The sequence below is a fragment of the Rhamphochromis sp. 'chilingali' genome (genome assembly GCF_963969265.1).
Source record: "Rhamphochromis sp. 'chilingali' genome assembly, chromosome: 12".
NCBI lineage: Eukaryota > Metazoa > Chordata > Actinopteri > Cichliformes > Cichlidae > Rhamphochromis > Rhamphochromis sp. 'chilingali'.
The window spans coordinates 30,280,653-30,293,969 of NC_137939.1; the positions used below are offsets into that span (position 1 = coordinate 30,280,653).

The window sequence follows — 13,317 nt, forward strand, 5'->3', positions numbered from 1 at the left end:
CACATCCACTGAAAAGTTTACCAGGAAATGAATAAAAAAATCCAACATATTTTTAAACCCTTAACTGTACTTTTCCTAACTAGAAAGTTGAGGAAGGTTTGTTCCAAATTGTCTCTTTGATTCGAAGCATATCACTTTCACTTAAGCTTTCAAATTTCATGCTTTACATTAATCGTTGAGGGAATAACACATTAATCCAAGGCATGAAATTACAATCTCCCATTTCCTTTTTTTTTTCTTTTTTTTTAAATTCAACAACAATGGATTCAGCACCATAAATGGATTTGGTTTACATTCTTTATCTTCTGCAGTACAATTGCTGTAAATATGAATTTAACAGATGAAGCAAATTTGGCTAGAGTGTTAAGAAGCTTAGGATGTAGAGAGAATAAACTGGGGGAAAGCACAAAAGCAGAAGACCTGCTGCCTATTTGAGGGTGATGGAGCTTTAGGGCTGCTCCTGCTTCAAAGACAAATTCCTTCTCTCCTGTGCCATTTTGCTAGTTGCTGGACTACCCTCAGGCTGTTTCTTCCCAACCATCATTGAGGGTTTACTTAGCTCTCGTTTTGCATTTCGCCACTCCTTTATCCTTGTCCTGTACCTAATGTCGCTCTTTTGCATCTTTTTAAAGTGCTACAATCCAGCTCTTTTGGCCACAGTTGGCATTGTCACAGCATCATGCCCAGTGGCTGGGGAAATCACCAGCATTTCAGCAAGAGACCCACAACCAGTCACAGTGACAGTGCACATGCAGCCAGTGGGACCAGTTTGTTTAACAAGCACTCTGAAGCAGCCTGGCTGAGTGTGCCAACACAGTGTTTTGTGTGCCTGACTATTCATTATGAATGGGAAGTTTTGCAAAAACTGTCTTTTCTCCAAGCCATGATCACAGCTTGCGTTTGTGCGGGAACGTGAGTTCTCTTCCGTCTCTCTTGACATGAAGATTTTCTTTCTTTGCCTTCTACGTCTGCCAAAGAGACTGTCATATGAGTGTGAGTCTTAAAATGGAAATCTACTGAGAATGACCATAAAGAATTTTGTTTTGTTATATAATTTTTTTCCATTTTATATTCTTATTTGACGCTGACAGTTTTGTCATCATGGCAGTCTATCATTCTTTCTGTGCCACGGCCACAATTGTGAAACATCTGCACACTGAATTTATTTCAGGAACAAGACTTTTTTGGTTCATCCGCTCACCCTATGTTTAAAAGACAAATAAAAAGTCGATTGTCATCCGTGCCTCAGCATTAATGGCAAAAATCTCATGTAGTGAAAGTCTGAATTTTTATTCAGAACTACTAGCTGCAAATGTGCCTATATTCTAGTTTACCTGTAATTCAATGTCAACATAGTCATGCCCTCTTCTTTTTCCAGGTCACTAGTTAACTATGTTTAAGTATGAATAATTTCTGGTTGCATTTATATGTTAATTTTCTTTTACTTAATTCTGACTTCTCACAAACAAAAGAAAGATATGGCTTTGAACTAAAGAGCACGCTGGGGGATCGAGTTTTGTTCGTATTCTTTTAAAGTCTTCAGCTGCATACTACTGTGGAGTGCTATGTCAAGTGCAACAAAGAGGTGGTCATGCAATCAGCTTGAACAAAGACTTCATTCCCTGTGTTATTGAAAGCAATATGAGGGGATAACCTTTTTGTGGAGGTTTTTATTTACACCATTCAGTCACTCTTTTTCTTTGCATGGGCAGCTGTTGCCACAACATAAGAGACTGATGCATAATTTTACTCCTGACAACTGAGGAAACGTAGGAAAAATAAAAAGTAGAAGGAGAAAAGATGGATGGCCTTAAAACATTGTATATACATACGATTAAAGCGTGGAGGTGGAGCGTAAGATCTAAAGGGCAAAAGGCTTTGGGGCTTGAGCGAAAAGCTAGCTCAGCAGGAAACTGATTATGCCACCAAAGGGATCCACTTTGCAAATCTACCATGTACAAACTCAAACAAAGGAGCATGGCAGCATGCAGGCAACTGAAAGTGAGGGTGGGGGTCTGACCCTTGCTGTTTTTTAGAGTCACTGGCACTTTTATGACCATGCTAATAAAGTGCTTTTGGGACAGCGCACCTCCCACGCCTCTGCCTGTGCACACACACCAAGAACAGGTTGACTGGGCTTTAGGACCTGTGTTTCTGGACACATAGATCAATATGCTTCCTTAGGGTTATATTTAAGATGGTGCTGTGTAGTATACTCGATCACAAGGAGTAGGGAGGGACCCTAAGATGGCCATTAACGGATTTGGATTGAGGTCTATGAAAGGGCTGACACGGCTCAAAGGGACCCCTAAATTACTGCTGCAAATCAAACCTGCCTTGAACACGTCACAATGTAAGCTGGCTATTCAGTATCTTCCCATACAATGTTCCCTCCCCTTTTCAGTCGCTTGTTAATTCAAGGTGCAGTTACTGATTATTCAGGCCACATCTTTTCACCCTTGATTCTCTGTGCCCTCGCTGCTGGAAATGCAAATCTGGAGCGTGACAAACGACGTAGGGCCGTCTCTGACACATTCAAGCCCCCGGCGTCCCCATGTCACTCCCCAGCTTACCACCTCCAGCGCCATAGTAATTACCCTTGTTGGATCGCTACGCCTAATCGTACTTGATTTTAGGATGCACTGCCATTCTCTCCACTTGTTAGCCCCTCACACTACTTGGTTCTGATAGAGTACACCGATAATACTTGGGGAATGAGACACACTCATACATACATCAGATGTTCTATTAGTTAATCTTTGCATGAGGATGTTTTGTATATATCTATTACAGTGGAGGGATTAATTATAGGCAGCACAAAAATCACCTTTAAATTAATCAGTTGTGATCTGAGCACACCAGTATTAGAGGAACTTGATTTATAAACAATGAATAAATAAATAAATTGTATAAAAGAATAATTAATAGATTCAGAGTCTATAAAAATGAGCCCCTTAAAGAGCAAGAGTAGGGGTGTGTGCAAGTGGCTTCCAATTTGTTCTCAGTTTGTTTCAGTAATGAGATCCAGGCCGTCTTTTCCAATGGATGAGATAATTAACTCCTGGGGACAGACTGCTTGGTTTTATAGCACATGGAGAGAGATCTTTACAGCCCAGGCAGAGCATGGTTGCATTAATTGTAGCGTGATACATTTTGACTAATATAGTATATCAAAATGGGCAACTGATAGGGGATGTGTTTAAAGAAATCGTGAGGATGGGGTCAGTATAATAATAAAAAGAAGAGAATGATGTTTTAAGGATAACGAAGCACACAACGTTAAGCTGTGTGCTAATGTTTCTGGTATGGCATGATCTCTAATATTGAAGATGTGTTTTAGGTTTTCCTTTGTAGGTAAGCCCTATCATCGAGATGGCGTCATTAGACGTTGATGGTCAAAGATCAAACATTAGGTCGCTACAGATTAATGTATTTTCTGAATGAAATATTCCTTAAATCTGCCCCAAATATTCACTTGCACTCAGGGATGAACTGATTAGATCTTGGTGGTCAGTAGTCAAGGCCACTGTGATGTTATGCCCATCCCATTTGTGAATGGAATATCTTTGGAAAGGTATTTGGAATTTTGTCCAAATTGGACACAATTATTCACTTTGATTTAAAGATAAACTGCCTAGATCTGCCATGGCCAAAGTTTCAGCTACTAAAATCCTCATAAAGGGTTATGGACAATAACTCAGAAATACAGATTCTAATTATGACAATATTCTAAACCCTTTCTAATAAAATAAGTGAATATAATACATGTGTAAAAGGTTAGCTTCACTGAAGTGTCACATTGTTTTGGAAGAAAAAGACAGTCAGTCTCACAACACAGTGACCTTGCTTTTAGCGAGCAATGCCTGTTTTGGCCTTTTTTCTGTTCTTGGAAACCTCTTACTCAGTGTGTGGTGACAGCAGCAGCGCTAGCATGAGTCAGGTCAGGCTAATTTCCGTTGCTGTAACCTGCCCTGTCCTTTGGAATGTGCACCATAATGGTTTCCACCAATTGTCTATTCTCCACAGCTCATTGCTTTATTAAATTTGAGCCTCTTATTCCTTTTCACTTTGAAACACTCTTAAATGCATCTTCTTCGTGTGACATGTAACTCAGCTGTGACAATTTACAACTTTTCTCTTTGTTTCTTGTTTTCTTTTACAGAAACATGTGAAAAACCTTGTGAAGTTTGACCTGCAAGATAGCCTTCAGCAACACAAAGGCAAAGGTCTCCTCCACGTATTCATTACATCCATTCTCTCAACTCCCTTAGCGATTTCCTTCCAGGCCTGTTAAACATGGAGGGCCAGCAAGCATTTCGCAGAACTTTATCACTTAACCCTAAAGTGGGACCAATGGCTGCTCTACTAGGCTTCTGGCTCATAGTAATACCTGCTTTATCCAATGGGCAGACTTTTACTAGTTTCCACCCTGAACGTCGGGACTGGGTATTCAACCACCTGACAGTTCACCAAACCACAGGCGCTTTGTATATTGGAGCAGTCAACCGTGTGTACAAGCTCTCAGGCAACCTGACTCTTCTAGTCTCCCATGACACAGGCCCAGAGGATGACAACAAGGCGTGCTACCCTCCTCTGATTGTCCAGCCTTGTTCTGAGCCCCTTGTCTCAACCAACAATGTCAACAAGCTTCTCTTAATTGATTATTCCCAAAACCGGTTGCTGGCCTGTGGCAGCCTGTACCAGGGAGTTTGTAAACTCCTCAGATTGGATGACCTCTTTATCTTAGTGGAGCCTTCCCACAAGAAAGAACACTACCTCTCTAGTGTAAACCAGACTGGGACTATGTATGGGGTCATTGTGCCTTCGCAGGGCCAGGATGGGACCCTGTTTATTGGCACGGCGGTAGATGGCAAACAGGACTACTTTCCTACAATCTCCAGTCGAAAGTTGCCCCGTGACCCAGAATCCTCTGCTATGCTTGACTATGAATTGCACACAGATTTTGTGTCCTCCCTCATAAAGATACCATCAGACACACTGGCACTGGTCTCTCACTTTGACATCTACTATGTTTACGGCTTTGCCAGCGGCAGCTTTGTTTACTTCCTGACTGTTCAGCCCGAGACACCAGAAAACAGCATGTCGTCAAGCGGATCCGGCAGTGACCTGTTCTACACTTCTCGCATTGTTCGCCTCTGCAAAGATGACCCCAAGTTCCACTCCTATGTTTCCCTGCCTATTGGCTGTGTGAAGAGCGGTGTTGAGTACCGGCTACTGCAGGCTGCCTACCTTGGCAAGCCAGGACGTGTTCTCGCTGCATCACTCAATATCAGTGCCCACGATGATGTGCTCTTCACCATCTTCTCTAAGGGCCAGAAGCAGTTCCATCGCCCACCAGATGACTCAGCGCTCTGCGTCTTCACCATTCGTGACATCAATGCACGAATTAAGGAGCGCCTGCAGTCCTGCTACCAGGGAGAAGGAAACCTGGAACTTAATTGGCTGCTTGGGAAGGATGTGCAGTGCACCAAAGCGGTGAGTTATACTAAATGGATGACAAACACTTCATGCTTTACATGCACCCATCCACAGATCTCCAGATCATCCAGAGTGTGAAAGGGAGAACAATTGAAATAACCCTCTTCCATATGGTAACAATGTGAAAGAGGATTTGAAAAACTTGAAACGCTTGTCATTGGGAAATATTATTGGGATAGTATAGGAAATAATGTAAGGACACTGATAAATTGGCGAATAATTACTTGCACATTTCTGTTTTGCACATTCGTGTTTAGATGAATCAATTTATACTTTTTTTTCCTTTTAAATTCTTTGAGCTTCAAGTAGCTGAAAACCAAAAAAGAGCTATTCATTTATATAATAAGGTCTGAAATTTTTATAAATTGAGCAACTTCTACATTTAGATTCTTTCTGAAATATGCTGGTAAACAGTGAAGGGAATTACTAAGTCCTCTCAGTGAACCAGAAAAACACAGCAAGTTGTGCAAGCGTATGCTGGTTTATTTATTTATATATATATTTTTAAAGGCAATCACCCAGAAATGCTTTTGAATGCCTAGTATTGCATACTATTTTACAAATGACTCTTCTACTGCACTCAATTATTTCAAATTGTTTTGTAGCTTTGATATCAGAAAATATCCACTTTCAAGTACATTTCAATAAGAGATATTCATAAATTAGAGAGGATTTATTTTTCTTGGCAACCATCAAAGTGATAACATTCTCCTCGAGCACAACACAAGTAAACACACTCCCCTTCTAGAAAAATAAAGTGTGTGTGTGTGTGGTGGGGGGTGTCGCTCAAGTTACTCTGCTTCTGATGTTGGCATAATGTAGATCACACAGCAGACTATTCCTTCTGAAATCCCCAATTATGCTATAATACAAGGCCATGTATCCGTTACATGTTGTCACGTACAATTAAGGTTTCGCTCGTTCCCAGGAGGCCACAGTCCTCTGTGCTTTCATTCTTTAATTGCAAATAGGACTTTAAGAATATTAAGAATTTATGACTGGCTAAGTGTGCATGTGTGCTGTATATCTGTGTGTGCATAGGAGACACTTTTAATACTGGGTGTACAAGCAGTATGTGAAGTGTGGGGTTTAATGATATCCCTATCCTTCACTATGATGAGAACCGCACTGATCAGCTTCTTTTGTTGCTAACCCCCCCCGGGGAACTCAGTTGACCACTGCTATTAAAATCAGTAAATTCCCCATTAGCACAATGTCAGAGGTGATTGTCAGGAGGAGGGAAACATTATCTCAAGCTAGCTGTTGGACTTTATTAGCTCTGCTGAGAAGGCGGAATAAGATGTTGTAAGATGCAGAGTTGGCAGAAGAAGGGGAAATAGTGGTATAAACTGATGACACTGGGAGCCTTTTAAACTGTTGGAGCTCCATTTGGAATATTTTTCTAGTTTCCCAGAAGATTGCCCAATCATGTATGTGCATGTTTATAGTTGCTAGTTTTTATCTGCAAAGCTGCACCCCCACTTCATTCTTTAGGCATTTATTTCCAGTAATGCATTACACTGCACCAAGCATTGTATATTTAGCCGCAGTCACATATAAAACGCAGTCCTTAAGACCAAGACTGGCTACTAAATCCATAGTACAATGTGGATTATAAAGACAGATGTCAGTGCATGTGGAACTCATATAACCTGTCCCAAATACATTTAACACCCAGATATGTCAAACATGCTGACATTGTGTGCTTGATGTTAAATCCTCAACTTAAGTAGTGTGACTACTTTCAAGTACACATACTGTATGCTTCACATCTTTCTTTCTTTTTTTTCTTAAGTATGTTCCTATGTGACTCTGTGTGGTATTTTTTAGTGTTTGACATCCATCACAATGTGAGGTTCTTCAAGGTTAGACCAACCCAAGTGTATTTTAGCTAACTGTTAACTGTACCTTTCTTGGTTTCTGAGTAAATTACACATGCAGCTTCAGTACCTCTCGTCTGGTCTGTTGTAAACAGCAGGTAGCCAGCAAGCTCAAAGCAGAGAACTTTAATTATACCCCCAGCTCTCATTCTTGCAGACATTTTACTGTGTTCAGTTACATGCAGGCCGAGGCTGGGAATGGAACTGAGGCTGAGCCAGGGGATTCAGATACAGCAGCCAATCAAAGATTTATCACCCAGCCATTCAGCCTTCTGCCATCTGGAGATTCACACCATCTCTGTAGTCAATCCCATGGAGTAGAGCCATGATGGGATTCTTTCTGTATCACACTGTGTGTGTGTGTGTGTGTGTGTTTGTGTGTCCATGTGTCACACTATCCTCCAGTCTTGCTTTTTTTGCTCATGCCCTTAGAACAAATTAACCACTTGTGAAAGCGAAGTGGGACTGGAGTTGATAAATTTGATATACTCTGAGAGGAAAAATCTCTGAGAGCACATATCCTGTCACATCTAAACAGGGTAGCAGCTATTTTCTCAGCAGAAAATTAATATGATTTCATGTTGTGAGATGTTCAATAAGGATTAATCGCATATGTTTAATTTAGGTCTCATATAATTTGTCTCTTGAAACAGTGGTATAGAAAACTACATTTCTGCACTACTCGTGAGATTTGTTGTAAGTCAGCAGTAAAAACACAATGAAACAAAAAAATCTGCAAGAAGGTGAACAAGAAAGCTCAACCACATGGACTCCAGGGGGATTTGAGCTGTCTGCCAAGTCTACTAAGCATACATCATCTGAACAATCTAGATATAATCAGAACCAAATGGTTAGGAGCCCAACAGACCATATGTGGAATAGCTGCATGATTTTCAGGGAGTATATATTGATAAGCCGATGTCTGGAACTCACGGCTGTTCCTCAAGATAGCTGCTAGCTTTCCCATCTGATTCATACCGTCTGTGTCATCAACTTGTGTTTAAGAGAAGCCTAGAACAATTGCATACAGTACATTTGATGTTATCACCACATGAGACATGAAAATGTTAACTCACCAGATTGTTTTTTTTCTTTTTAAATACCGCAGTAGTACTCCATAGCACTCTGTGCTATTTTGGGCAAAGGGAATAAAAGGAAATGCCACAAAGTGAGGGGCGTGAGGATACAAGCGGAGGCGATTATTCCCCTTCAGCGTTATTGCTCTGTTCATGAAAATATATGTAGAAAGGTTGTACAGCCACTGTGTGAGAGACAGAGCTGCCTTCCACACATTCTCAACACAGTCTGCTTAGACCATTCTGACAGTGAAAAAGACAGAAGCAGGGATAGAAAGGAGACGGATGAGAAATGTGAGAGTAAGAAAACTAATGAGTAGGGGCTGTAAAAAGGGGATATATATTTAGAATTTGAATAAGATAGAGTTTGTGAGCAAGGGACTATGGGATATACACATGTAATGCTTGCCTGGCCATTTCACTTTAGCCTGCATGGCACATTGAGGCCAATGATACTTGGTGACTGTCAGCTGACCTGATTCAACACCAGACAGATCACTGTCTTACTTCTTATTCACCTCCTCCTCATTGCCTGTATTTTCATATCTTGAAAGAACAAGAAGTTTTCATTCTAAGCAGCTGTCTTAAGGCCCAAATTTTCCTTAAGAGCTGAATTTAAATTCACTGAGAATTCACTATAGCAGTTGTTTTCTAGTGAATAAGTAAATGTTATTAGTGCTTCTTTGGTTACATGCACATTTCTATGTTGCATAGTTATCACGCATTGTGCTCGCTAATGCCCACTGTTATCGTGCAATATGTGTATTTCTGCTGTGATGTTGTGATAGGCCAGGGTAATGAGCCACAGTGAGAGCAAGGTGGAGCTCAGTCGGGTGGAGCTGATACATATTCTTTCTGGTGTGCCCGAAAGAAAAACGTTTGTCTGGCTAAGAGACTCACGTGAGCAATTCCTCCTCACTCTGACCTTCCTCTTTCCCTCAGGCTCACCTCTCTCATCTGCCCATCTCAAACACTCTCTAACACTGCCACTATTTCCACAACTTTGGCCATCACCCTCGTGTTTCAGTCTGTCACCTTCATCTTTGGTCCTTACTGAGCTGTCTTGTTTTATAATGCTCTGTATCTCAGCCTCTCTTTACTGCTGTTGCCTCATCCTGTAAGTCTGTCTTTCTCTGGTGTATTTTTTTTCACTTCCTATTCCTACAATTCAATTCACTTTAATTACATTTTATTTATATAGGGCCAAATCACAACAATAGTTGCCTCAAGGCACTTACAGTATGTTTAATTTTAAGGAATTCTTTGCTTAATGTCACATATTACCCTGATAATCATGATCACCATTTTTTAAACATTCTTGTTATTAATTTGTAATTCATAACCTTTTTTTCTTCTGTCTTTAGCCCGTGCCCATTGATGACTCCTTCTGTGGTCTGGACATCAACCAGCCACTTGGCGGCTCTCAACTAGTGACTGGCCACACTCTCTACACTGAGACTCGGGACCGTATGACTTCTGTGACCTCTTATGTCTACAATGGCTACTGTGTAGCTTTTGTGGGTACCAAGAGTGGACGCCTGAAGAAGGTGAGTACCAACTCCCTTCCTCTTCTCATCCAGCAGTTAAAGGTCTCATGTATAAGTTCTCTGCTTGTGTTATTACTGTGATACATAGGGAGTTATACTGCTCAATAGTCCAGAGGGGACTGACACTGTGAAGTGGTCCTATTTCTGTGTAGATGGATGTTGGTCACAAGGAAACATAGCTGCTTAATATTTAATCCCAGCTGTCAAAGTGTCAGGGAGGTGTAATGGCAACAGCTAGCTCACTGTAGTGGTCATTACCAGTTCCTTGTTAAATGAGCTCTAGTGTTGCACTGTTAAGTATCCTGCACTGAACCATTAATTTTAATAGGCACCTTTCTGCTTTGGCCCACTGAGAGCCAAGGGAAAGAGCCAGCCCATGCACTGAAATTCCTAGTCTTGGTGAGAGAATACAAAGGCTACAGAGGGTTAAGGGCTCCTGGCCAGTTAATAATAATAGATTTCACACCCTAGCTACAAGAAACATGGTATTACTGTGGATTTATATTTCACTGGGAAATCTACACCACAGCTACACCGTAATGGCAAATCCCTCTGAGACCTTACATTGTAACTTACGGTGCATCTCCATAGAAATGTGTCTACAAGTCTCATCAATGCAACTCATAACTATTCGCTGCAGTTGTTGAATTTTCAGTGAGAGAATAAGAATCATGATCTCAATATAAGAAATAATAATCATAGCATCAATAAAAGGATTTACACATGTTGGCAAATTCCTAGAGGAGGATGGGGGAAACTATTGGAATGGACATGAGAGAATGTGCAAAGAAGTGAAAAACATTCAGGAACAGAAGAAAGAAATTTTAATTGTTTCTGCTGGTTGGCACCACATGTAAAACACTGGGAGACAACTGCGTGGTAATTAACGTGTAATGTCACATGCATTAGTATAAATGTCAGCAATGATGTTGGCCACTTATGTAGGTTACATTACCGGCTCAGAAGTCTAAATCAGGCATGAGATTAAACTTTTGACTAGCTGGAATAAATAGTGCAGAGGAGAAGTGCTGTTAAGTGCCGCTCTGGGTTTGATTGTCAGTCAGACACATCTATGATTTATTGATTGTTTTCAAACAGCTCTTGCACTGTTGTGTGACACTGACATTCCCCCAAACAGCTGATTAGCTATATATATTTTTATAAAAAGTATATGTTACACCAATGTAATGCATATAGGTTTAATATACAGACTCTCAGCTTTAACTTAAACATAAATAGTGTACTACTAACCACTAAACAATTGTAAGTGTTGCTATACACAGTCCCCCATTCTCAGGCGCCAAAATGTAGTTACCTGTCTGGTAATATTGTGTGATATAGCCTACTATATGTATGCATGGCTTTGGTTGAAATTTGAGTTTTCGGGTAGGCCTATCATAGTTGTCCTTTGTCTCGTGTCCAGACTGCAATTAGACAGCTAGTTGAAGGATATTGATAGATTTATTGACCTTACTTCTCTCATTGGGCTGACTGTCTCAGTGTCATTCCAAGATCACAAATGTCAGGAGTGGAACATAAATGTCAGTGTCGTGGGTTATTTTGGTCTTCATTTTTCCATTATTAAATCAATTTACTAATCAGGCTGTTGTGTAGAGAATATTAATTTGACTTAACCACCAGTTTGAGCTTTAAATAATGTCAACTTTTTTTTAACCTTTTCATCTGTTTCAATTATTTGCAACAGAGGAGTGTTTTCCCCACTCTGTTGCTTGCATATGGTGTGTGTTTGCCTGTTTCTTTCCACACTCTTGTCTGTACCTGCCGCTCGCAATCACCCATTTCCCTCTGCTATGTCCTTAGTCTGTTTCAAAATCCATGCAAAATAGCCTTCTGTGCATCTGTGTGACTACATACAGAGGCGTGACTGTAACCACAGTAACGCTAAGGTGGGGCAGGAATTAATCAGGATATGAGAAGCGCACCTAGACAAAAGGTACCACGGTCCAGTGGTCAGAATATAAAAAAAGCAAGCAGTCACCCACAGAGAATGATCCCATGACACACAGAATATGGTTTCACTAACAGAGCACATTAGAAAGTTCAAATGATGTGTTGTCTTAATATTTATGATTATAATAATCTTCTTACTATGAGGTGGCTGAAGTGAGAAAATAGTGGAAAAAGTTTAACTCTGTTAAAATATTCTCAGTAATGTGAATGAACTCAGCACGAGATTATATTAAGTGTAGAAATCAAAATGTCTGCCATAATGAAATATTAATTGTATATTTCTGTGACATTCCCAAAACTTAAATTGCATTTTGCGTTGTTAACTCAGGTTTTTACTGCTAAATAAAAGGTTGTGTTTTAGTGTGGTCTTGCTGTCAAAGTAAGTTTGGAGGACTTTAATTGAACCTAATTTGCTTTTGATCGCGTGAGAATATATGCACTCTTCTGCTGTGCAGAAATTTGCAAGCAGATGTGCTGTTGGATAGTGAAACGTGATGATTTGCATGAACGCAAATGATCAACAATGTACAAGCTCTGACTGCTGGGAGAATGACAGAGAATTGGGATTCCCCTGTAGCAATTTGCAGCAGCTTAAAAAAAGCTGTTTTCATGTATAATGACTAATTAGTAATTAAGAATAATCAGTCTGTCTGAAGTATGCATTGTTTACACTGAATGTTATTCAACACCCTGGCTATCCCCTCCACCCCACCCTTCTCCCAGCCTGCCCTGCCATGCCGTGGGACAGGGAGGGCAGAGGGATTGGGTGACCTAAAGAGTATGAGCTACAGTTTCCTCTGCAGAGGGATGATAAGCTCCTACAGAGTTGCATGAGACACCTACATGGAGTAGGATGCTGGAGGCTTCCTGCAGATCTGAGCATGACACAGCTAGGGTGACAAGATTTGTTGCTTTGCTGGTGATACAGTGCTATACCTCCAGCTCTTTCATGCATCCAAGAAAGACAGACAGATGGGGAAAGGGAGGGGTGTGGTGCATAGGGATGCACGATTACAGGATGTGAGTGTGAGCCACGATGAGCAAAAAATAGGAAACAGAGTAGCAGGAATAGGCATCTTTAGAAGAAGAAGCAAGAAGGTACTAGGGGAGGGAGGAAGAGACCGTCGAAATGTGAATTTTGTGCCGCCAAAGAAACCAGGGCTGCACCACTGCTTGTAATTGGATTGGCTCCCTTCCCAAAGAATACCCCCTCCCCATCCTTCCACTCAGTGCTTCCCCATTCAATCCCACTCCTCCTTCCCTCCCTCCATTTCCCTCCTGCTTTCCCTGCAGATCAGCTCCCGTATATGCTGCTGTTTCCTTGGCTTTGCGGGAACATGGCAA

The 13,317-nt window shown here is 40.9% G+C and overlaps 1 protein-coding gene across 1 annotated transcript in view; it reads left to right on the forward strand.

Annotated features, from left to right (window-relative positions):
* Positions 1–13,317, forward strand: part of plxna2 (plexin A2) — a 165,769-nt gene that overhangs the window by 19,624 nt on the left and 132,828 nt on the right. The window contains exons 2-3 of the mRNA XM_080898783.1: positions 4,163–5,496; positions 9,820–10,002. Coding sequence (XP_080754909.1) covers positions 4,297–5,496; positions 9,820–10,002 — 1,383 coding nt within the window. The 5' untranslated portion in view covers positions 4,163–4,296. The remainder of the gene's footprint in view (positions 1–4,162; positions 5,497–9,819; positions 10,003–13,317) is intronic.